This window comes from Ursus maritimus, unplaced genomic scaffold (genome assembly GCF_017311325.1).
Source record: "Ursus maritimus isolate PB19 unplaced genomic scaffold, ASM1731132v1 scaffold_5, whole genome shotgun sequence".
NCBI lineage: Eukaryota > Metazoa > Chordata > Mammalia > Carnivora > Ursidae > Ursus > Ursus maritimus.
Window position 1 is genome coordinate 61,227,099 of NW_024426663.1, and position 25,235 is coordinate 61,252,333.

The 25,235-nt window shown below is 36.2% G+C and overlaps 1 protein-coding gene across 4 annotated transcripts in view; it reads left to right on the forward strand.

Annotated features, from left to right (window-relative positions):
- Positions 1–25,235, forward strand: part of RAPGEF6 (Rap guanine nucleotide exchange factor 6) — a 179,207-nt gene that overhangs the window by 119,904 nt on the left and 34,068 nt on the right. For all 4 annotated transcript variants that reach the window (XM_040622495.1, XM_040622494.1, XM_008698967.2 and 1 more), the window contains 4 exons: positions 6,737–6,977; positions 13,475–13,632; positions 16,450–16,690; positions 18,697–19,080. In XM_040622495.1, the coding sequence (XP_040478429.1) occupies positions 6,737–6,977; positions 13,475–13,632; positions 16,450–16,690; positions 18,697–19,080 (1,024 nt within the window). The remainder of the gene's footprint in view (positions 1–6,736; positions 6,978–13,474; positions 13,633–16,449; positions 16,691–18,696; positions 19,081–25,235) is intronic.

A 25,235-nucleotide genomic window follows, 5' to 3' on the forward strand; every position in this document is an offset into this window, starting at 1 on the left:
GTGCATGCACGCTCTCGCTCTCTCAAATAAATGAAAAAAAGAAAAGACATACCTACAAATAGGAAAACTGACCAGAAGACAGATTTGTTTAGATGATACCAGAGCAAACCATATTTGGTCATTTTGTGTTAAATAAAACTGATGGCCAGGAATAGGAGAACCAGTATCGTTGAGGAGGCATGGTGAGGAACCTAATAAGTAAGCTTAGGGATTCTGGAGAAAATAGTTAAGGAAAAGAGGAAAAACATTTCTAGAACTGTGCTCAGAGAGATTTAAAAATTCATCTCTTAAAACAAGAACAGGGCATTAGGAAAAAAGGAACAGTCACTGAGAAAGAAAGAACTCAGAGTAACTTAAAACATGGTAGCAAAGACAAAAACATTCAGTAGAGGGAGTAGGTAATAAAGTTGAGGAAATCTCCCAGACTGTAGAACAACAACAACAACAAATAGCATTGAGCCTTTTATTCCAGGAAATCTAAAAGAAAATGTGGAGAATAAAGTATTGATGCAACAGTAATAGAGTATCCAAGAATGAAAGAAGGATGGGACTCTTCTAATTCAAAGGTCCACCTAAAATCTGTGCAAACTGAATTAAACTTGTTTTAACATTCTGTTTCCAGTGTTGACTTAGAACAACCAGAAAAGTTAGACTAAATATAAAAGTAGCTACAAAGAAGCATAAAAATTCAGAATGAGAGCTAAGAACTGTCTGACAAAGAACAGAGATCAGACCAGAAAGAGGTGAACTGGAGCCGTATGTGCTGTGGGACATTGACCAGTACAGAAAAGCACCGGAGAAACAGCATTTTTGGGCAATAGACTCCCAGGAAAAGGCTAAAGAGTTGGAATCCTGCAGTTGCTAGGAGCACAAAGTCTGCATGTCACATCTTTTCCCCCCTACCGAAACTGTATCCCCAAAAGATCTTTTTTTCTCCATGGACATTTTCAGTCTTAGATTGTAGCTGAGAAGAGGAACTGCTGGATAAAAATCACAGGTTTTTAGTTTAGAGAGCCCACCAGGGCCAGACCACTCTCACTAACGGCCTTTATTGAGCATTGAGACCTTGAATGGCTAACTTTGAAGTGGATGAGGGTTGTGCTCTAAGCAACTCGGAAGGACTTCAAGTTTTGGCCCTGGCTGTAGCCCCGGACCTTGGGGGCCTGGCAAAAGAACATAAAAGAACATATAAATACTCTTCTGAAAATTCTAGCAGTAACCTCTTATTTGTAAAAATAATTTTTCAAGTATAGAGTCAAGCAAAGAATCAAAGATTGTGAGGCTCTCTTAGAAGTCAGTGTAATCCACAGCCAACAGAAACAAAACCAGAGGAGCTCCAGAATATCAAACACAGACTATGAGGTAACTATCTTACATCTGTGAAGTTAAAAATCAAATTAAGGGTGCCATTTCCAGGTGAGATGGAGTAAAACACATGCCCCCTTTTATTTGCCACTAAGCTCAACAATAAAACCTGGCCAGAATCGTGATCGGCCCATTGAAGAACTCGGAAAGTTCAAAGTCCCACTACCAGTAGTGAATTGATTTTTTTTTTTCACTCCAGTATCCCCTGAGCTGGCAAGAAAGCTGATTTGAGGAGTGAGAAAGGGAATTCCCACAGTTTTTTCCCCCCCTCTTCTTTTCTGCACTCTGTCAGGCCTCAGCCTCCAAGTAATCCAGTAGCATTGACAGTAGCCTGCAACACAAGGCTGCACAAGGCAAAATTCTGAGAGGGGAACCTTCTTCACCCTTAAGTATTGAGCTGTGGCTCCAAGAAGGCAAGGCCACCTTCATTGTTGTTTTCCCACACTCTCTCTGTCCTCTTACTTGGCCCCTAAAGTGCTACAGTGGGCACTTCATTAGTTTATTTCTAGAGGACTGAAAAGGTAAACTGAGGAACTGGAAATTAGTAGGTTGATAACTGAGATGGAAGAGACAACCTCATAAGTTGTTAATGAGATCCCAGGCTCACCTCCATGTTGTGTGTGCATGGATGTGATCCTACTTAGCATACCAGAAACTTGGAGAACTGGCATGCCAGTAGACCTCTGCCCAGGTCCCAGACTGAGTGGTGGCACAAAGCAGACAGATGGAGATAGCACTCCAAAGCTTTCAAAACTGAACATGGGAACCACAGCCCACAGAAGGCTAAACAAAGATAGCAACATTTTCCATTTCTTATGAACAGGACTCAGAGCAATTTTAACTATTACAAGGATCCCTTAGTACAGGTCTCTTCGTATTTAGTTTGGGCTTTGTGGAACTTTTGAATTTGTGCATTGATGTCTCATCACTTTGAGAAATTTAATGGCCATTATGACTTGAGATATTGTCCTTGCTCTTCTGTCTTCTTTCCATGTGAGAGATCATTTCCTTATGTGTTAAAAGATCTGTGTCCCATGCATCTCTTAGAGTCTGTTCTGTTCTATCTTTTCCCCTACTTGTGCTTCAGTTTGGATATTTCTAATGACCTGCATTTAAGCAGTCTTCCTATTTTCTTCTGTATCCAGTCTGCTGTTGAACACATGCAGAGAGCTTAATTTTAGATAATTAATTTTTTAGTTCTAGAATTCCCATTTGAATCTCTTTTATAAATTCCAGTTCTCTGTTGCACCGTGTTTTCATCCATTTTATCTCTTCCCGGTATATTTTAAATTTATTTATAATGGTAATTACAAAACTCTTGGGTGTTAATTCCAAAATTTGGGTTTTTATTTTCTGCAACCCCCCCCCCCTTGGCTTCCTGGTTATCGTTGTGTCTTACTTTGTGTGTCTTACAATGTTTTTTTGGTATGCTATGCTTAGTATATAAAGAAACCTAAGCAAGTAGGGAAATTAATATTTTTTCATAGAAAGGATTTGCCATTTCCTCTGGTTAAGCAATGAGGTAAGGGGAATTGGGCTGGGTGAGGCTCAGTTACAAAATTACTTAAAATGTACCCATGTTTCAGACTGAGAGTGAGGTTTGTCATGTGCTTGATGCAGGCAGGCCCCTTTTCTAATGGAACTTTGTCCTTGAGTACAGAGAGATTGTGGGAAATTGTACTCTGCTTTGTCAGCCTTGTCCTCGTACCCTCACCCCCAATCTCTACCTAAGGCATGGCTTTTGGTTCAGAGTCTTGTGGCTTTTTGTCTTTTTTTAAGTTCAGCCCTTCAGAGATTGTGAGCTTTGCTCCTGAGCCTCCCTCTCCAAGCAGTTAAATATGTAATGTGTTTGTTGCACATCATCTCTGTTGTGTGACTTTGTCTCCTAAGTACCGTGAGACTGTACGGAATTTCCAACAAGTCCCCAGCCTTCTGCATTGTCCTGAGAGTAGATACCTCCCATGGAGGAAGGCAGCTCTGCTTTGGGACTTCTTTTTATTCCAGGTTTATGCCAGTACTCGAAGCCGTTAAAAATTATTTTTCCTCTAGTAGAGTCCCTCTACCTAATTGCCACTTCGTGTTTAGAGAAGAAAAGAGCAGGGAGTCTCAGTTTACCATCTTCTTGCCGTGGAATTTTAGCTCATCTGTTCCTCTTCGCTTTCACAGCTTTGTAACATGTTTGAAAATCTCACCACTCAGATAATTAATTATTAGCATTTTAATGTTTTAATAAAAGTAATACATGTGTATGTTTTGAAAATTAAAACATTAAAGAAAGGTATACAGTGGACCCTGCTGTGTACAGTATTCTGGATCTTTGCACAGGAGTTGATACAGATATATTTCTTGCGTAATTGTTGAATAGAAATCTATTGCAGTATTATAATCTGTTGAGCTAATGTCATATTGATGGGCGTTTTAGGTTGTTTCCAATTTTTGCTATTTTATAGTGTTGAAATAAAAATCCTTTGTACTTTTATGCTTATGTAGATATACTTGTAAGGTAAATTTCTCATGGTGGAATTAATTTTGACAATACTGCACTTTGACTTTCCAAAAGTATATCCCAATCTACATACGCTTTTATTTACCATTGTATAAGAATGCCTCTGCAGTGGGTATAATCAACTTTATGGTTATTGATGGACATTATTTAATGATGAGGGAAGTTCAGTACCTTTTTTACATGTTAACATTTCTTTTTCACAAAGTCTTTTCATTTTCCATTTTTATATTGAGTTTCTTGTTTTTTATTGATTTGTTCGAATGTGTTATAAAAAAGGACAATATCTTTTTAGTCTTAAGGATTGCAAATATTTCCCCAAGTTGTCTTTTGACTTTGCTTGCTTGTGGTGTGTTTATGTGTGTGTTTAAACGTACATACGTATATGTAGAGACTGAGAAATTTTTACTCTTTATGTAATCAAATTTATGATTCTTGGGCACCTTCATTTCTGATTCATCTATTTAATATTGCTCTTTAATGGCATTGTAATTACGTTTGCTCACCTTCTATTAATTTTTGTCCTGAACCTTAACTAATTTTTAAAATTCACTATTTTTCTCTTCATCTATAAATCAAAATCTCTACAGCTTTATTTATAACTACGCAAGTCCGGTGAGGATATAAACTTCTTCGTACACTCTTGAGTTGCCTTAAGTACACACCGCAGGCAGGAATATCTGCGGCCTATTTAAAGATTCCCTGTTGCTCGTCACAAAAAATTCAGGCACCTCACCATAGCATTTTTAGGCCCCTTGTCTACCTTGTTCCCTAGTGATCTTAATTTTCTTTAAGTTTCCTTTTAAGACAGGGACTTGGAACTTGAGATTTCCTCTACCTAGCATCATTCCTCCTTCCCTTCTTTTTGCCTAGTTAAAATCTACTTACACCTTACTGAACTTCTCTTAGACAGTGACTTAATTAGGGAGGATTTTCCCTTTCTTGCTATCCCTTGACTTACGTTCCTTCTGTACCATGTATCTTAAATTTACTGTTCCACAACGGGGAATCTGCAGACATTTGGTATAGTGCCTGACATGTTTGTAGGTCAGTAAATTTTTCTTTGCATGAATGCATATCGATTTTAGCTCAAAAAGGCATTTTTACCTTTATCACATGGCTTAAAATAAAGCATAATTTTCAAAGGAAACTAAAGGGAATTTATTGCTTTTTAATCAAGCAAAATATCTTTAAAAGGTGACTCCTAAAGATTTCCATTATTTTGAAGGCAGAAAATGTGCTTTTTATAAACTTTCAATATGCTTTGGTAATATGTCATCCTGGTTGAAACTTTCGAGATGGTACCACTTTCACAACTGAATACCAAGCTATTTTATGTTGTAATGCATCATTTTTTAAGTCTTTGTCTTTTGGAATCTTCCTTGTAACTCCTTTGATGTTGAAGGAAACGATGTTGATGTTGAGTTATCCCCAAAATAACAAAAACGATCACAGTTCTCTGTTTTCAGTGGGCACATTTATACAATTTACAGCTTTTCTTCTATAAAGGTACCAAGTAGTACTACTCAAAGCTATAGCGTCTGAAGACCTGCATATTCAGGAATATGTAGCTTCATTTTTCTTTGGTTCAGACCCTCCCAGACACCATGAGTTTTTAGGAAGGTTACCTTCTATGTTAGCATTTTCTTTTTAGTTTTATTTTTTCCCTCCAGTAGTTGATTTGTCTTATTTAAGAATACATATTTAAAGCAACCAAAAAATATTTTCATGATATCATGATATTAGTTAATGAAACGTAGGTAACATAGGTTATCCTAACTGGAAAAGGTGACACTAATCACTAATTATATAGTTACTAAAAGTAACTAGTATGTAGTTACTAGATACGTAGTCTTACACAGATTATAGTCTTTTTTTTTCACCTGATCCCAAGGAGGTATAGCCCCTCTCACAAGATGAAAAATCTGATCTAGGCAGAGATTGTGAGACAGTCAATTCTTCGAATGAAATAACTCATCAAACTTCGCATTAACACGAAGTTACCGAAGAATGATTGGTTGTTTCCTTCAAACCACTGTAGTGAATGTTTCTTAGTTGAGTAAGCAGTGACAGAATTCTCATAAATGTGATCTTGAAGAACTTGTCATTTATTATTAAATTTAGTACTGTTTATTTCTGGTCCAGCCAAACTTTTTTTTTTTTAATTGGCGAAATTTTACAAAACTGAGCCTGACTGCAGTACTTTTAGCTCATCTTGAATAATATATATTTTGATAAGGAAGAATATGTAAATAATAAAATCTAAATACTTGTTTTTATAAAATCTGAGTTGATTAGCAGTTATATTGCTTATTATTATTACATAGCAATTATTGCTAAATAGGAAGCCCTGGACTTTACAAACATGCTGTCTGTACTTCCGTTCCATTTTTGTCAGTGACTTACTTTTACCACTTTTGGACAATGATGTCAGAAGTATGGTTAGTTATAAAAACTGAAGAGAGGGGTACCTCGCTGGCTCACTTGGTAGAGCATGCGACTTTTAATCTCAGGGTCATGAGTTTGAACCCCAAGCTGAACATAAAGCCTCCTTTAAAAAAAATGGAATTTTTCTTGGGGGTGCCTGGCTGACTCATTTGGTAGAGCATGTGACTCTTGATCTCAGGGTAATGGGTTTGAACCCCACTGGGTTGGGCTGGGTATAGAGATTACTTAAAATCTTAAAAAAACTGAAGAGATCAGTATATATGGCTGATGGAGGATGGGTATAAACTTTATAATGTTTAATGAATGAGACTGAAAGGCCAAGTAATAGAAGTGACTGTTTATCTTTCACATTTGTTGTTCCTATAAAATCTTGCTAATGAGAAGAAAAGAAATGACAAGTTTATTTATTTATTTCCACAGTGTTCAAAGAGTTACTTAGTAGGACTGAACAAGAAAAATCTGGTATTCCTCATATTCCTAAAATTGCCGAAAAAAAAAGTAATCGCCATTCAATCCAAGATGTACCAGGAGATATTGAACACACATCACAGGAGAAAGGAAATAAGAAAATAAAAGCAAACACTGTTTCAGGTGGAAGAAACAAAATCAGGAAAATTTTGGATAAAACACGGTTTAGTATCTTACCTCCAAAACTGTTTAGGTAGGTAATGCTAATCTCCATCATGTAGATATTTTTCTATTGACTGAAATTTTATTTGGGGGAAGGGAATTTGGGGTCAATTTTGGTTTTTATACAAACAACACATAAAATCTCTAATCCATAAATAAGAAAAATCTCAGTATCTTTCCATCGTTTCTGTGACATTACCACTGCTAGAGTATATGATCTTCCAGTAGTTTTGTTTTGACTTTTAGGAAAGACTGCCCATTTTATTTTATGCAATCTTTTCTTGTGTATTTTTGGTCTAATTTCAGTCCTTTGATCTATAAATTTGGACATCTTGGGGATACATTTGCTGATACTAGTTTTTTGTCTTCTAAATCATCTTTCTCTTAGTGCACTATTTATTCCTTCCTGAATTCTAAATGACCTTTTTAATGAAATCTGTTTCTGTTTCTAAATTGAGATGTCACCAAAACTGAATGAATCTTTGAGATTTTAAATGTAAATTGAGGTCTGTAAAATATTTAGGATAGTCTAGCTTATATTATATCTGTTTATTTTACATTATCTATGTCTTAAAGCAATCACAAAAGTTCTAATCAAGTTCAGTACTTAGCACATAGTAAGCACTCAATATCTGTTGAATAATTTAAAATAGTGAATGAGTGAAAGAAATGAAGAAAGGAAGAAAGGAAGGAAAGAAAAAATATTCAAGCAAAACATAAAGAAAATACTTGGCTTCTGATAGTTCCTAGCACTATTACCCAGTGATGGTTATAGAGCTGAAAAGAGGTAGTCCCTACCTCTAAGGAATTCATATCATGAACCCTTTATTTTCCACACACTTATTATACACTAGGCACAGTGTCCAAATATAGGACTGTACAAAGATAAAGCAAGTATCTTGTTCTCCAAGATTTGATGATCTAAGGGAAAGCAGACATTACAAAGTGATTAATGTTTTGATCTGTACAAAGGCAGGAACAAGCTTGGTAGGTAGAGTATGTTTGTGTGTGTACATCTAGAGATGAAGCAGGAGAGTTAGGTAAGTGCTATGTTATGAAGGACTTTGAATATTATGCTATAGGTACAGACTTCATGTCATAGGAGGGAGCATAGAAGCTCTGTTAGTTGTATTTGGTGGTTTGGGGTTGAAAGTGCAGCACAGTGTAGTAGTAATAGCAAGGACACTAATGAGGAGGCAACTTGGAAGTAGGTAAGTGTCACCTCTCAACTTTTTTAGAGTTCAAGATCTTGAAGATTGCCTGATCAGAAAGTGTTCTTCTTTTTGAGTTCTTACTTCCAGTCAGGAAGCACATTTGTTCTTCATTTAATTTGGTTGCTTACAGAGAATTGACACAGCCTGAGCTCTGTTCTTAATGTCACTCATTTCTACAAAGTCTATTACTTTATTTTTTCTTAGTGACTGCTCTCCTTGAGGCAAGTAGTTTATAAAAATGATAACTTTAAAATAGCCAAAGTTCTTTTAATATTGAGCATACTGCAGTATGGCAGAAGGACAGCGAACACTGTAAGAAAAGTCTTATTCTCATAAATGAGCATTAAGGAGAATATAAGTGGGGCTAGCTCACAGTGTAAAGATGGCAAACAGTTTTGGATGACCAGAAGTCTGCAAGAAGGTAGTGAGCAAAAGGGAAATGAATGGAGGACCAGAAGGCAGAAAAGAGTTCTCAAAGGGAGTTCTCAAGAGGTAATGCCCTGAGTTCCATTGCTGGAAACCCTGGTGGATTTGGTGTGAAATACATATATCTTCTTAAACTGGTTTTCATATTGAACAGTGGCATAATTGTGACATGTGTACTCTAGAACCAGAGAACAGTGATTGCAACTGACTTTAGCTTCTAGTGTCAGATTCCAGCCAGCTATATTCAAGTGACACAGGCAGCTAACTCATCTCCACAGTATCTCCTTCAGGGAGTGGGAATTGGTTTTACCATGTGGATTCTCTCTTTGGTTACAGTGGGAGGCATGGAAATTAATGAAGCCAGGAGCAGTCATTTGAGTATTTTCAAGCATTTTTCTTTTATTGGCACCCCCTAAAATGAAAGATCTAGTAGAAATAGTTAACTCAGAAGGGAATTTTTTTTTCATTTACTGATGTATTGAGTTTCTTGTGCCAATAGGAGACTATTGGCTATGAATGCGAACATTAATAAAATACTACACTTCAGAAGTTAATATTAAACTATCTCTTCTAAACATGTTTCAGTGAAGTAAAATGCAATAATTTCAGCCATATAAATGCCAAATAAAAGTTATTTTAGTAGAGGTCATAAAGGTTTTTTGCTGGAGCTGTTTTTGCAGAACCGATTTGTCAAACTGGTTGCTTAGCAGTTTTAAGAATGAATGTATGTCCTATTTCTTGGGACTTCCAGGTAACTTTTAATAGATAAACAAAAAATTACTAAAACTGCAATGGAAAAATAGGCAGAGAACACGAATCATGTGTGCTGCATCAATAGTAATCAAGGATATGCAATTTATTTTTAAAATAGGGTACCATTTGTTTCATCACAGATTGACAAGAGAATACTCAGGGCCCGAATTGATAACGTCAGACAGATAGCTCAGGCTGCTGTGGAAATATGAAATGATGCAACCTTTCCATAAAGCATTTGGGCATTTTTTTATTGAGAGTTTTAAAAACATTTTGACTCAGTAATTCCATTTCTAATAATTAGGTGAGAATTTATATACAGATGCTCTTAGTAGTGTTATCTGTAATAAAACAAATAGGAAATACCCTAGATGGCCAGCTATAGGGATTGGTTAAATAGATTGTGCTATATACTGTAAAAATAACTAGAAGGAAAAATGTTGATTATGATTTTCTCTAGGCTGTGGTATCATATATAATTTTGTCTTCCTTGCTTGTTGACTGTATTTTTAAAATTTTCTACTTTGAATGTTTTTTAAGTGAGAAAAAAAACTTCAATGAATTTAATTCCACAATCCTGAGTATCTCCTGTGTGGCAAGCTCTTTGGAAGGGGCGCTCAGTCTCTGCCTTTTGCAGCATTCATTCTGTAAGAGTTGTCAGAAATACTGGAAGAAAGAGTATCTACATCTGTCAGGCAAAAGAATATGAAAAGAAGGAAGGAACAAATAGTTGAGATAAGAATACATAATTCCCAAAGTCCCTAACCATGACATAATTTTAAAATGAAAGAATTATCCAGAAAATTACAAGTGGAAAAAAATGGCTCATTTTCAATAACCACTGTGAAAGACATTTCACAATTTAGGAAATCTGATGTCCTACTTTTTTAAATCACTCAGCTTTTAGTTGCTTTTTTTTAAATCACAAATTGCCTAAGTAACAGCTTCATACTATTCTTTGTAACAGTCCCAGTAGTAGACTGTCTTGTTTGCTTATCAGAAATTATTTTTTCTCCCCATAGTTTGTCAGCATACTTTGTTTGCTTTTAATACTGGAATTATTTTTATTTGCATATTGATATTTACATAGCCTTTTTAGTTTCATAATATGAAACTAAAATGCAATTTTATTTTAAGTAAATTTAGTGTTGGGGAATTATTGAGGAATTTTTCAAAACTATCTTGTTTCTGTTACTGCATCATCTTCTCAGGAGACTGTTTTGGTAAGAAATGACATAATTATTTGCAAATGGGCTTTATTAATTCAGCTTCCAAAAAAGCATGGATATTTTGCTAATTAGATACTGTTCCATTCATGTCATAGCATGAGTTGTACATAACATTAGTGTAGTTTTCATTTATACATGCTCACACCTTAATTACCATGAATCTGTAACCAGCTTTACATTATTATATCTGTACAGTGTACTGTCTTTGCTTATTAAAAAGCAGAGGTAATGTTAAATAATACCAGTAAGAGAGATAAGGACTTCCAGGGTTTCATGCACTTCTCTTAGTCTCCCTAGTGCAGTCCATCTTACTGCAACTAATAAAGCCAGTTCCCTTTAATAGAAAATTAAAACTTTTTAGCATTGTTAAAGTTGCTTCTACTGTGATTATTAATAGGACTGGCTAACCTTTTTAACAGTTTGCTTCTTTGGATTCAGTTACTTGACCCTCTGTGCTCAAAAACAGGCTGATTTTTTTTCAAAAAGCAATTAAATTAGAAAGCCTGTTATATTTAAAAATATTTATTTTCCCTGTAATTTAAATTGTTGTAGATTACTTACAAAGCTGTAAGTATAGTTTCGGTGAAAGCCGCCTTCCTTTTGTTCTCATACCTAACCTTAAAACATTTAGCTCTGATCTTTAGCAATACACACCCGATTATAAGGAACCAATTTAACATAAGCACAAATTCCTTATCAGATACTGTATTTCCTTAGCCTTATTTCTGTCAGATTAGACTGCCCTCTTTCCCCAGGTGAATACTTCCTGTATCTACAGTGCCTGTTGATTCCACCCTGCCTTCTCTGTTTTTCAGTACGAATTACTTAAAGTCCTTTCTAGGTTTGTACTGCTCTATTTTAATTTTAGTAAAAGTACTTTACTGTTTTTAAAAATTGGAATTGTATTTTCCTCTGTGCCACAATATTCACCTATATAACCTAATTTAATCCTTAAGGCAGCCCTGGGGGAGAAATAGTCACATTTTTAGAAGAAGAAACTAAGGTCCAGAAGCTAATAACCAGGGTCCATAGCGAATAACCAAGTTTATATGCATAGCTGGCTCTTGAAACACTTACTTTTGCTCCCTTCCATGTCTTCATGCTTTTCCCTGACAACTCTGCGGTCTTGCTTGTCCTATCTCTCTCTTCCTTGTCTGGCTGTTAGCAGTCCTTTAGCTATTTATTTAATTGTCCTCTGCACTTCATCTGGCATAGTTTCCTGATTTGCCTAAGTCCTATTTTTTACTCCTAACATATTCTGGATGTATCCCCTACCACTCATTTAATCCATTCCATGGTAAAGGTGAGTATTCTGTGATACCTCTGTATGTGTAACAGGTACTGGATAGAATACTACATTGAATAAAACGTAGATGAGAATTAATGTTAACCTAAAGGATTGATTTAACCCTTAGAAATAAATGGTGTTTTGGTCGTTAATGCTAATGGAAATCTTTTTCATTGCTGTCCTGTGTTTGTATAGGGCTGTTTCATTTATCCTATGTTTTGTAGGACTTTTGGGTATCTAAAATTTAAATGACAGGGTTAGGTTTCTTTTAAATTTTTTCTCTTAGATGGATTTAGAGCTGCCTGTGTAATACTTTTAAAGTATTTTTCTTGTTAAATATAACTTAAATATAACAAATGTTATTAAAAGCTGTTCAAAACCATAAATCTTTTCAAAGGTGCACAATGTTATTATAAGGTCATTTGGCAGTAATGTAGCTATTATCTGTAATGAATGAAATGCTGGGGTGTGGAGTCAGGGTGGCCTTGTTAGGCCTTATGCTGACTTAACAGGTGAGGAGGACACTCCCTTCCCCCTTTCCCAGTCTTCAAGCCTAGAGCCTCTCTGGAGCCTGAGAAGGTACAGGTGCACTATGGCAGGCCCTGCTCATCCTGTGCTTTCTCAGAAGCCTAGAAAACAGGTCTAGGAGGTTTCTGTACCCTCTGGAGCCAGGCAGGTAGCCACAGATTGGATCCCAGGTCCCACATCCTTGCTGGGTTGGGGCCTGGCTTCTCAACCTTTGAAGTATTTTAAAAGAGGGGTGTTTTATTTGCTTAAATATGGCCATTTAATTGATATTTTTGAAACCTTTGAAGGGAATTAACTTTAGATGACTTGCTTTCTGCTGTGGTTTTGATGTTCTCATCTAGGGAATAGCCAAATAATTAGACTCAAGATATCACACAAGAAATAATGTGTCCTTAGAATAAACTTAAGAGACTGTAAAATTCTTTTTCCTCTGTTTTGATTTTGGTCCTCTCTTATCTTCTTTCTGCTTGTCACATGTATCCAGTGTTCACTGTTCTTCTATGTTCCATCTTCCTGTTATCCTTTCTGCATTATCACTGGTTGGGGCACTTCTCAGGTTGGGCAGTGCTCATATGTTTAAAGACTTCTCTTATTTTGTCACTTGGACCTGGCCCCTTTGTTTTCTACAGCCTGCTGGTTTTTTGGTTTGGGTTTAGACCCAACTCTGTCCTTTGCCTGGAAGATCACCAGCCTATTATGTTGAGAGTGCAAACTTTGCTGTTGTGTGGTTATATGTTGTTGGATACATGTATTAGTGTCCACCAAAATTAGATGATCTTAAAGGCTCCCTGAACATTCAGATTTAATTTCTCTACCGAAACCAACAGAAACTCAGTATGACTGTTTCTTATGATGTAGTAGAATTACTTAGATGTATAAGTTAAATTTTTAGTGTAAGTAGATTTTGAGTGTCTTCATAATTAAAGTTGTCCTATTTTTTTTAATTGCCGTAAATTTTTAAATTGCTATAAATAATACATAATTTTTTAAGTCACCACTTTGAATTGGTGTTATTATGCCTCAGTGTACAGAGAAAAGAAACGTTTACCATTAAGAATTCTCAAATACTTTTTGTGCCATTATTTTGAAGCGACGGAGGCCTGAGCCAATCACAAGACGACAGCATTGTGGGAACGAGACACTGCAGGCACAGTCTGGCTATAATGCCTATTCCTGGAACACTCTCATCCAGTAGCCCTGATCTCCTGCAGCCTACCACCAGCATGTTGGATTTTTCTAATCCTTCAGGTAATTTTTGTTTGTGATTTCATATAGCCATATTGGTACCAAAGTGACAAATTAGGTGGTTGAGCCTTGTGTATCAAATAGTAGATTTGCTTGAATCCCTCTTCTCTTTTGTCAGGGTTATGACTTTCTGCAAAAATCTGAAGCGAACATTGTGTCTTTTTGTGTAAGCTAGCATGGTGCTTGCTCCAATATGAAATAGAAGTAAATAGAGAAGAGATTACGTTTAGGTGTCTTCTGGTAACCCTTAGAGCAGTGGAATGAAAGCAGGGATGCTGCTTCTCAGTCAAGAAGCAACTTATCCAGGATGTGGAAAAGGATAAGGAAATATATTGTAGTCTCAGTGGCCTCACTTAACTTCCTCTGTGATGTACTGAAATGTGTTAGTAATGTTCTGGAAACAGTGATTTTCCACGTCCTTCTCTCTACATGACTACCAGTGTTCTTTCTAGAACAAAGATTTGTTTTGTTAGGAATTAATCAGGGTTTAGGTAATAAGGTGCCATTTGGATAATCCCTTTTATAGATCTATTCTAGAGGTACCCATTCATGATGTCCAGATCCCTCTTACATGATGTGATTATGTAACCGTTTGGCCTTCTCATGGGAAACAAATGGCTTTAACAGAGTATGACTTTCTTTTACACTGTTTAGCAAGATATACAAGTCTGATTTCCTTCCCAGATGATGTTAATAGTATTTGGAAGTAAAAGAAGAGAAAATGAAATGTGTGCAAATTCCCAGTCTGTCTTTGTGAATAAATTTCTCTGGAGAAATTAATGAAGGGGATCAGAGCATCTCCTCTTTCCCTCAAGGTTAGCCAGTCCTGCCGGCAAAGACCTAGTGAACTGTTCCAGTTCCAGACATCTGAGGCCTATTTTTGTAAAGAGGATAGGAACAGTACAGGTAACAATAGTTAGTTGTTTGACCTTTTTATCTAGAGTTCAAGGGGATAATGAAACCCTTTGTCCACTATCTTTCTCTTGACAAACTGGGATTTTCCTCTGCTTGAAAACATTTTCTAGCCAAGTGTAGAGAAGCATCTCTGATTTGGATGGATCATAAAACAGTCTAACCTTAAGCCTTGTAGGTTTAGAGACCTGATGTCATCAGTACCCTGAGGATTAACTCACTGCAAAGAAATATGAACAAGAGGCTTTTGGTGACTCAAATATTTGCATACATCAAGAAAGGCTGTTTGGTGCATACATCTTACGAAAGGGACTTGACTGAATTTATGAAGCCTTTTGCTACCAACTTGACAGTGGACCTAGAACACTTAAGACTTTTCCACATATTCATATATGCTTAGTTGAATCTTTCAGTTTTGGGAGTCTCTTTTTGTGCCATGAGCCTCAGAGTAGTACCTTATTCTATGAAATTATCTTTTGCCACATCTCTTTCATTTGTCTTTTCTTTCCTTTAGCCAGAATTGTACTTGAGATGGCTTTGAGACAAATTTGTGATTTTTCTTCATCTCTAAAAGTTAATAATGTATGTAATGCTAATAAGATAGTGCTAGACAAACCGTATGTAATTAACTGAGCCACCAAAATCTCCCAGTCCAATTGTAGTCCTTACCAGAAAAACACAAATAATACATTTTTCCTAATTTAAAGGACAAAATTTTTGTAACAATGATTATCAGAAAATAGGTGAATATTAGATATTAATATTCAGAATATTTAATTAATATTAAATATTGGGAAATATACTGTGTGTTCATGCTGTCAGATTACTTTTACTTATATTGAATAATGTTAAAAAATTAGCCCAGGGTCTTCGTATTGAATATTGTTTTGGAAGTTTTAGCCAATGCAATGTAACAAAATAAAACAAGGTAGAATGAGGGAAGGAGATATCATTATGTACTTTTGCATATCTTGAATTAGGATTTGTCTGCTAATAGCAGAAATCACAAAGATCAAGACTGAGGTTTAACCACATGAATATCTTAAATTTTCCTGTGTTAAATAAATAGGAAAACATGTGCCACTGTATAGTAGAGTGAACATTATTATCTAGTGTAATTCAGTAAGAAAAAGCATAAAGAATATCAAAAAGTATTTTTAAAAAGAAGGAATATTAATCACTCCTTAAACTAGCGAATCTCACCAGTAATCAAAGAAACGAAATGTAAGGTAATGACATATTTTTAGAGGGAGGAAAAGCATAGGGATTTCAAAATGAAAAAAATATATATAATGAACAATTTGGTAAGAATGTGATTAAAATTGCTCTCTTTATACTCTAGCATTATAAAATATTACAATCTCTCTGGAGAATATTTTGGCAGTATATTTCAAAAACCTTAAAAATATGCCTACCCTCCCTCTAATTCAGCAAATCCTCTCTGAGGAAATAATCAGATTGCCTGCAAAGGTTTATCTACCAGGGAGGGGGAAAGGTGGTATTAGTCATCACAGTGTTATTATAAAAGATGTGCAGCCTAAATGTCTGTCATTAAAGGTTTGGATAATACAAAAATATAACGTACATATTAGGGAGTCCTATGCCTCTTTTAAAAATTATTTTGTCAAAGAGTATTTAATGACATCAGAATGTTTGTAATAAATAAAAAATATTGTGGTTTCCAAATGATAATGTTTATCTTTCTGTGTGTGTTTTTCTATGAACATATAGTAGTATTTTGTCACCTGAAAGGGTAGATACATTCATTTATCAATAAATTCAACAGTGATTTCTATTAACCTGAAATAGGTATATACCACTGTCCAGAGGGATCTTTTTGTTGTAAATTGCTTTTTGAAGATTTTAATTGTCTTGAAAATAACAAGGCACACTTTTGTGTTTATATAGATATTCCTGATCAAGTTATACGAGTTTTCAAAGCAGATCAACAAAGTTGCTACATTATCATCAGTAAAGACACTACAGCTAAAGAAGTTGTTTGTCATGCTGTTCATGAATTTGGTTTGACTGGTGCGTCTGACACATACTCTCTCTGTGAAGTTTCTGTTACTCCTGAGGGTGTCATAAAACAGAGAAGACTTCCGGACCAGTTCTCCAAATTAGCTGATAGAATTCAGCTCAATGGAAGGTGAATGTGCTTATTAGTGAATGTACTTATTTCTGGATTTTTTTAAATTGTGGTGTAATTAACCTACAATGGTGTATTAGTTTCAGGTGTACAACATGTTCGATAGTTCCGTGTTGCTCAGTGGTCAGCATGGAAAGTGTAGTCACCGTACAGTGTTATTACAGTATTATTGACTATATTTCCTGTGCTGTAGTTTTCATCTCCATGAGTTATTATATAACTGAAAGGTTTTATACCCCTTAATCCCCTTTATCTAGATGTATTTTTGAAGATCGTGTGTAAATATATTAAGTATATATTAAGATATATTAAGTAGAAACATCATGCCTTAGGGTCACTGAATTTTCTCTAAAAGTAGGATTTCTCTTTTTTCAGCTTTGTCTCCATAATTATGTAAATGGAATCTCAGAGTGTTAGCACCCATAAGGACTACACGAAAGTGGGAGAAGGAAAGGGAGGACAGTTTGCTAAAATATTTTAGCCCTTCTGTTAAAACAAATTCTTAGAACCACTGGTGTAGTCCAGTCCATTTTTTAATGAGGAACCAAATGATACATATCTTTATATGTATCTGAGGATGTATGTGTTAAATTACAAATTTGTTTTTAGTATGACTAAAATGTACTTTGGGCAAAAGAAGGAGTAATTTTTACGGTTCTTTTTCTAAGTAGTTTTACTACTGTGAATATGCAAGAATGTTTTAAAATTTTTAAAAATATGCTTTGGATATTATTTGATCAACTAGAAGATTGTTTTTATAGTACACTTGTTATTAACTCTGGTGGTTTTCTCTGAGAAAAATTTTTTTAGCGAGCCTAAATTCCTATATAGAGTTTAAGATCCTTAGAAACCTTAAAATGACTACCCCTCATGGTTACCGGTAAGAGAGAATGGGTTAAAATTGCTTTGTTAGCTATACATAGTGCTTAAGAGCATAAACCTTGGAGCCAGAGCGCTCAGCAGTCTTCGTAAGTTCCAGCTCTGGCTGTGTGACCAGAGTGAGTTACTTGGTTTCTCTCTGCTTGACTTTTCTCATTAAAAAAATGGGGATGATAATAATAGAACCTACCATGTAGGAATGTTTTAAGAATGAATGAGTCAGCCCACACTATAAATGTTAGATATAATTTTATTAACTAGTGTAATGGGTCTCAACATATTTATAGTGTTCTTTGAGTCATGTGAACAGCATACACACAGAAAAAACGAGGTATAGTTGCTTGATAGTCAAAAATAGATGGACACAAACTTAGGCTGCGATCAAGTTGTATATTAGAAAAGAATGAACTGAAAGCCACGGATGACAAGTATGTTACCTTTTTGTCCCCAGCACCAGCCCTATACAAGATACAGCCCAGCTGTGAAACTTGTCCCTTAACTTTTAAGTGTTGTGAATTGTTGATGTAAAAAGAAGAAAATGAAGGTCTTTTTTATGGTTACGGATCAGTGCCATTTGCTGGAATGAGGTTTTGTATTCACAAGGGAGAACTCATTAGTGCAGAGGTTTTTCCTCCTTTATCGGTTTTATTCTTCTTTGCTTCTCTTGGGAATTCAGAAATGAAGGAGAAAATGAGTGTAAGAACAACTTCTGAATAGAAGTGTAAGGAGTCTTGATTCAGATGTTCATTCTTGCTGTCCACGAACAAATACTGGTACAGTACCTGCTCTGCCTCAGCTGCCTTCATATAGGCCTCTGAGAGCTAAACCTCAAGAATGCACGCACGGCTGTTGACGCATTGTGTGAGTGGTTTCATAAAATGATTACGTTCACAGCATTATCACCATTATTTTTACTCTTTAAAGTAATAGATGTCAAATGGTGGAGTGACAGGGTAACTTCTTTAAAGTCTGCTCATTTACAATGTTAATTTTCCATTTCAACTTTAAATGAATATTCTAATGTTTTTGGCAAAATGTTATTAACCATATAATGACATTTTGACAGCAGTCATAAAGTGTTCCTTACAAATGTGAATTCACTTATAAAAACAATTTTTTTCTTTTAGGTATTATTTAAAAAATAACATGGAAACAGAAACCTTATGTTCAGATGAAGATGCTCAAGAACTAGTTAAGGAGAGCCAACTGTCCATGCTGCAGCTCAGTACCATTGAGGTGGCCACTCAGCTGTCAATGAGGGACTTTGATTTGTTTCGTAATATTGAGCCTACTGAATACATTGATGACCTTTTTAAGTTAGATTCCAAAACAGGAAATACTCACTTGAAAGAGTTTGAGGACATTGTTAACCAGGAGACATTCTGGGTTGCCTCAGAGATTTTAACTGAATCGAATCAGCTGAAACGCATGAAGATTATTAAGCATTTTATTAAAATTGCACTTCACTGTCGAGAATGTAAGAACTTCAATTCCATGTTTGCAATAATAAGGTAAGTTTGTACAAATATTTGTGTATAGTTTATACATGAAGCTGATTTTTTTGTGTAGGTGCTAAGTGACTAGAAGAAAAGTCCAGTTAATAGGCTTTTACAGTATTTTTAGTGGGCACCTGGGAGGCTCAGTCAGTTAAGCATCTGCCTTTGGCTCAGGTCATGATCCCAGGGTCCTGGGATCGAGTCCCACATCGGGCTCGCTGCTCAGCGAGGAGTCTGCTTCTCCCTCTCCCCCTCTGCCTGCTTGTGTGTGTGCACTCTCTCTCTCTCTCTCTCTCTCTCTCTCTCTCTCAAATAAATAAATAAATAAATAAAATCTTTTTAAAAAATAATAAAGTATTGTTAGATTTAATATATTTTTCATTCCGGTAATAGTGGCTTCTTCACTTTCTGTTTCTTCCATCTTTCGTTTAAACATTTGCTGAATAGGGTTGAACGGCTTCCCATTTTTCTTCCTTTGTCCCCCTTTGATGGATTATACCTTCTGTGGATATATGGCCAGCAGATGGTCTTTATCATCAGACTGCTGTACTGTGCATCTTTCCATGTCTGCCTCACTGTGATTTGGCACTGAAAAATCAGTGTGGTATCCCTGCTCCAACCTAAAATTGCTATTTTGAAACAATAACAACAACAATAATGATAATTTTAAAAAACAATAATCGCACCATTCAGTGAGCACTGATTTGTTTATCAAACACTGCATGAGGTATCAGTGGATGTGTTGTTGCTCAAGCACAGTAGGACTTAGAATTATAAAAATTCAGAAGAAGTGTGGATGGCTATATGTCCTGGAAATCTTCCCCCCGCCCCCCAATCACTGATTGGCTAGATTGGCTAACCTAGGTAATGTATTTTCTGACCTTCCCCTAGTATAGTGCTGATCAGTAAAGGGTTTCCTCTTAAAGGAAGTCTAATTTTAAAGGTGGAGGGTAGTTGTAGTTTTGTCCATTTATAAGGCCATGTGGTTGTATATAGCAGCATAATTACTTCTTAATCCCATCTGTGTATGCCCCCCACAGAATTTAATTATGAGTTATTCTAGACTCACATGAGATAGAATTAGAATCTTTATAATAATAAATCTGTCATAGTAATAAACTGCTTTATGAAGGTAACCCATGGGTGTACTTGAATTAGGCGCTTTAGAAGGAGTTTTTGTTTGTGTAGTTTTTGTTTTTTGATTTTAGGAGGAGTATTGAACAGAAATTAGCATTAACCTTTAGAACAGCTGCACCTGTGTCTGAGTCCTGCCTTTCCAGTGTAGTAGCGGTGTGTCAGTAGAAAACCGAAGACCTTTTTTTTTCCCATCTATAAAATGCAGGAATCACACCACTTACTTCACAGTTTTTAACAGCTGAGTCTAAAATGAGGGAACAAAGATGTCATTGATAAACACTTGGAAGGCTAGAAATTGAAACTAAGTAGGAAGCATAAAGTTAGGGAATTTGAGAGTTACAGGCTCAGTTTTGGAGTAGTCTCGGGGGGGAAAAACCTGATTGACACCAAGAGAGATCTCTGTGTAAAAAGAGAGTGTAAAAAATAAATGGTAGAGGATTTAAGAGCCATAACTAGTGACCATTCTGAGTGTAGGGGTAAAGAGAGTCAAACCAAAGAGATAGGGGACAAATACAAGAAATAATAGATGTGATTCAAAAGAAGGTAGTAGACAGTAGCTCCAAGACTGTTATTTGATTAAAGGTTTGTTTTGTTTTTAAGAACATTTTATTATACACATTACACATATTCAGTAGTTCCTGTAAAATTAATTGCTTTGTTTTCTCATATTTTATATTAAAGTATATCAAAGAATATAAAGCACATACTAACTTTACAGCAGAGGTGACACAAGTGAATCAATCAGTTCTGCCTGGAATTAGGTAGTAATATTTTATTTATTTGAGTTATTTTTCTTAGTCTAGCTAAAGGTTTGTCAATTTTGTTAATCATTTCAAAAAACCACTTCTTAGTTTCATTAATCTTTTTTATTTTTTATTTTTCTGGCCTCTGTTTGATCCCTTTCTCCTCTGATCTTTGTTTTTTCCTAACTTTGGGCTGAGTTTCTTCTTTTGCTCATTTTTGATGTGAAAAACTGGATAATTTCTGTTGCTTAATATAGAAAATTACTACTAAAATTCTGTCTCGGAAATAGTTTTTGCAGCATCCCATAGGTTTTGATATGTTGTGTATCCACTTTCGTTTTTTGAGAGATAGTTATTACCATTTTGATCTTTTTTTTCCAACCCATTGGTTGTTCAAGGGAATGTTGTTTAATTTTTCTCTGTTGGTAGATTTTCCCATTTTCCTCTTGTTAATTCCTAGTTTCACACCATTGTGGTCAGAAAAAATACTTGACATGATTTCAGTCTTACATTTTACCAAGACTTTTGTGGTTTATTTGTAATCTCTCCCGGAGAATGTTCCATTTATGCTTGTGAGAAGAGTGTGTATTCTGCTAATGGTGAAAGGACTGTCCTGTATGTATCTGTTAGGTCCTTTTGGTCCAACGTATGGTTCAAATCCATTTATTGATTTTCTGTCACTTTCATTGCTGAAAGTGGTGTATTGCAGTCCCCTACTGATGGGTTGTTGTCTGTTTCTCCCTTCAGATCTGTTACTGTTTGCTTAATGGTTACGTGCTGAAATGTTGGGCACACGTATATTCATGATTTTTATGTTTTCTTGATGAGTTGACCCTTTATCATTATATAATCACCTCCTTTGTCTTTTGTTACCATTTTTGGCTTAAAGTGCATTTTGTCTGATACAAATATAGCTTCCCCTGCTCTCTCCTCATTTCTGTTTGCATCGATTATCTTTTCCATCCTTTCACTTTGAACTTATGTGTGTCCTTTAAGCTGAAGTGAGGCTTCTGTAGGCAGCATATAGTTGGGTCTTGTTTTTTTATTCATCCACCCATTCTGTGCCTTTTGATGGGAGAATTCAGTCCATTTACATTAAGAATGTTTATTGGTAAGGACTTTTATTACTGTCGTGTTACTGTTTTCTAGCTGTTTTGTAGTTCCCTTGTTTCATTTTTACTCTCTTGCTGTGTTCTTTTGTGAATTGCTGAAATGCTCTGATTCCCTTTTCTTTGTCTTTTGTGAGTCTACTATAGGTGTTTGCTTTGAGGTTACCGTGAGACTTATATGAAGCATAACTATTTCATGCTGATACCAACTTCAGTCACATGCAAAACTGTACCCTTTTACTCCCCGCCCTTTTATGTTTTTAGTGTCAGAATCTGCCTTTTTATATTGTGTATTCCTTGACAAATTATAGTAGCTGTTGTCATTTTGTTGTCCTTTAAGCTTTATTCTCTACTTAAGTGGTTAAGACACCATCATAATATACTGTTAAGAGTTATCTGAATTTGGGGCACCTGGGTGGCTCAGTCAGTTAAGTGTCTGCCCTCAGCTCAGGTCATGATCTCGGGGTCCTGGGATTGAGCCCCACATCGGGCTCCTGCTTCTCCTTCTCCCTCTGTCTGCCACTCTCCCCTGCTGTGCTCGTGCTCTGTCAAATAAATAAATAAAATCTTTTTTTTTTTTAAGTTACCTGAATTTAACTGTATTTAACTTTACCACGGTGGTGTGTATTTTTATACGTTTTCATGTTACTGTTTAACATCATTTCAGTTCAGTTCAAAGGACTCCTTACAGTGTTTCTTTAAGGTAATGGTGATAAATTCCTTCAGCTTTTGTTTTCCTGGGAAGGTTCTTCATTTCTCAGGATAACTTTTCCAGATAGAGTGTCCTCAGTTGACAATTTTTTTCTTTCAGCATTTTGAATATATCATCCCACTCTCTCCTGGCCTGTAAGTTTTCTTCCGAGAAAATCTGCTGACAGCCTAAATAGATGTTCCTTTGCGGGTTATCCTTTTTTCTTTTGCTGCCTTTAGAATTCTGTTTGTCTTTAATTTTTGACAGTTTTATTACAATGAGTCTTGGAGAAAGTTATTTCGAATTGAAATAATGGGGTAATCTGTTAGCTTCATAAGCTTGAATATCCAGATCTCTTCCCAGGCTCAGGAAGTTCTCAGCCATTTTTCTTTAAATAGGCTTTCTGCCTCCTTGCTGTCTCTTCCCCTTCTGGAATTCCAGTGATACCAATATTTGGGGGTTTTGGTGGTCCCATGGACTGTGTAGGCTTCTTTCACTCTTGTTCATTCTTTTTTTCTTTCTTTTTTTCCCACCTCAAACTGGGTTACTTCAAAGTTCCTATCCTGTCTCTCACTGATTCTTTCTTCTCTTCCATCTACTCTGATTTTGATCCTCTAGATGACATTTTTTATTTTATTTTATTTTGCTCATTGAATTCTTCCGTTCCAAAATATCCGTATAGTCCTATTTTGTGATTTCTATATCTTTGTTGAATTTCTCATTTTGATCATGTATTATTTTCCTGTTTTCATTGAATTATCTTTCTGAATTTTCTTGTATAATCATTGAATTTCATTAAAACAGCTATTTTGAATTCTTTATCAGGTAAATTGTAGATATCTATGTCTTTGGGTTGGTTACTTGAGGATTATTGTGAACTTTGGTGATGTCATGGTTCCCTAATTTGCTTTTGTTTTTGTCTTTGTTTTTTTCATTTGAAGTAGCAGTCACCTCCTCCCAGTTTTTACTGGCAGTCTTTAGAGTGGGGGGTGGGATGGAAACAAACCTTTAGCAGTCTTGCTATAAAGTCTAAAGCCTTCTCAGACATTGCATGGATATACCTGTTCCATGCTTTCTCTTTTGTTTTTGGTTTTTTTTTTTAAGATTTTATTTATTTGACATAGACAGCGTGTGCACACAAGCAGGGGGAGCTGTTGGCAGAGGGAGGGGAGAAGCAAGGCTTCCTGCCCAACTCAGGGCTTGATCCCAGGACCCTGATCAAGACAACTGGCTGAGCCACCCAAGTGCCCCTCCCTCTTGTGAGAGAATTTTAAAGTTTATCTTTGTATCCTCTAATATACCCTGTCACCTGCTGATGGCTTCTCTTCTGTTTTCCTGAAGGTGGTGCTGCAGTTCAAGTTTGTGGCTTCTCCTTTGCCGCCAGGCTCTAGCCTGTTTTCTGTGCTCCTTCTTTAACCAGAGCTTGTTCTCAGGACCTTGGACAGGGAGCCAGCAGCAGCTTGGAAGACGGATGTGGGGGTGTGAGTTGGGTGCATGGGGCAGTGCAGGTGCCAGTGGGTCATTTGGGGGCATCTGCAGGGGAAAAGTGAGATGTTCTCTGTGGCTCCTGGGCTGACTCCTGTTGGAGTTCAGAAGCAGTCAGCAGGACCTGTGTTCCTTTAATGTCCTTCAGGAATCTTACATGCCACTCTCCAGTTCTGCTCCCTCACCCCTGTCATGGAGCTCCCACTGTAATGGATGTTTTGGATCTGAATGATACAAGAGTGAAGTTAGTGTCTTTAATAGCATCCTACACAATTAGGGAAACCAGGCATGTACTTACCAGTTCTCCCTCTCCCCTGTGGGAGAAATCACCAGCTGTTTAGTTTAGCTTTCAGCTGTGCTGCCTTTGGGGAGGGGGTGATGCCAGCAAAATCAGACTATTCTTTTAACCTAGTTAGGTGCATCCAAACTCTATTTTGTTGTTGTTGTTGTTGTTGTTGTTTTTGTTTTGTTTTCCTCTAGCCCACTGCTAGAACTTTTCTTCTGGAAACCTGGACTTCTACAAATGCTCTCATTTCTTTAGGTGACTAAGTCCTTGTTCTGCAGGCATTCCCAGATCACAGTCAATAGGGTCAAGAACCACTTCACAGTCCCCTGTAGGTTCCAGAACCAGTACCAAAGTCTGTCTGCCTGTTACCCAATATACTTAGAGGCAAGGCTTTTTTTTTTTCTACGTCCCTTGGCGTATGGTGCTGGGTCCCACAGCTTCCACAGAGGCACTGTTTTTCATGTATAGATGTCAGATTTTTATTGTTGGGGTAGGGAGATAAAACAAGAGATGTCTTAGGCTGCCATGATGCTAAACATCACTCTAATCAAATCTTGAAGGTTGTTATCCAGTCATTTCATGAAGAAGGTCTTGTGGAAATTCTATTTGCTGTATATATTCAAATTGTCTATTTTTGTCTTGGAACTTCAGTGGCACTTTAGCTTTAAAATTCTTGTCTCATGGGTTATTTCTTGGTAACTCCCTAGACATTGGCTCCA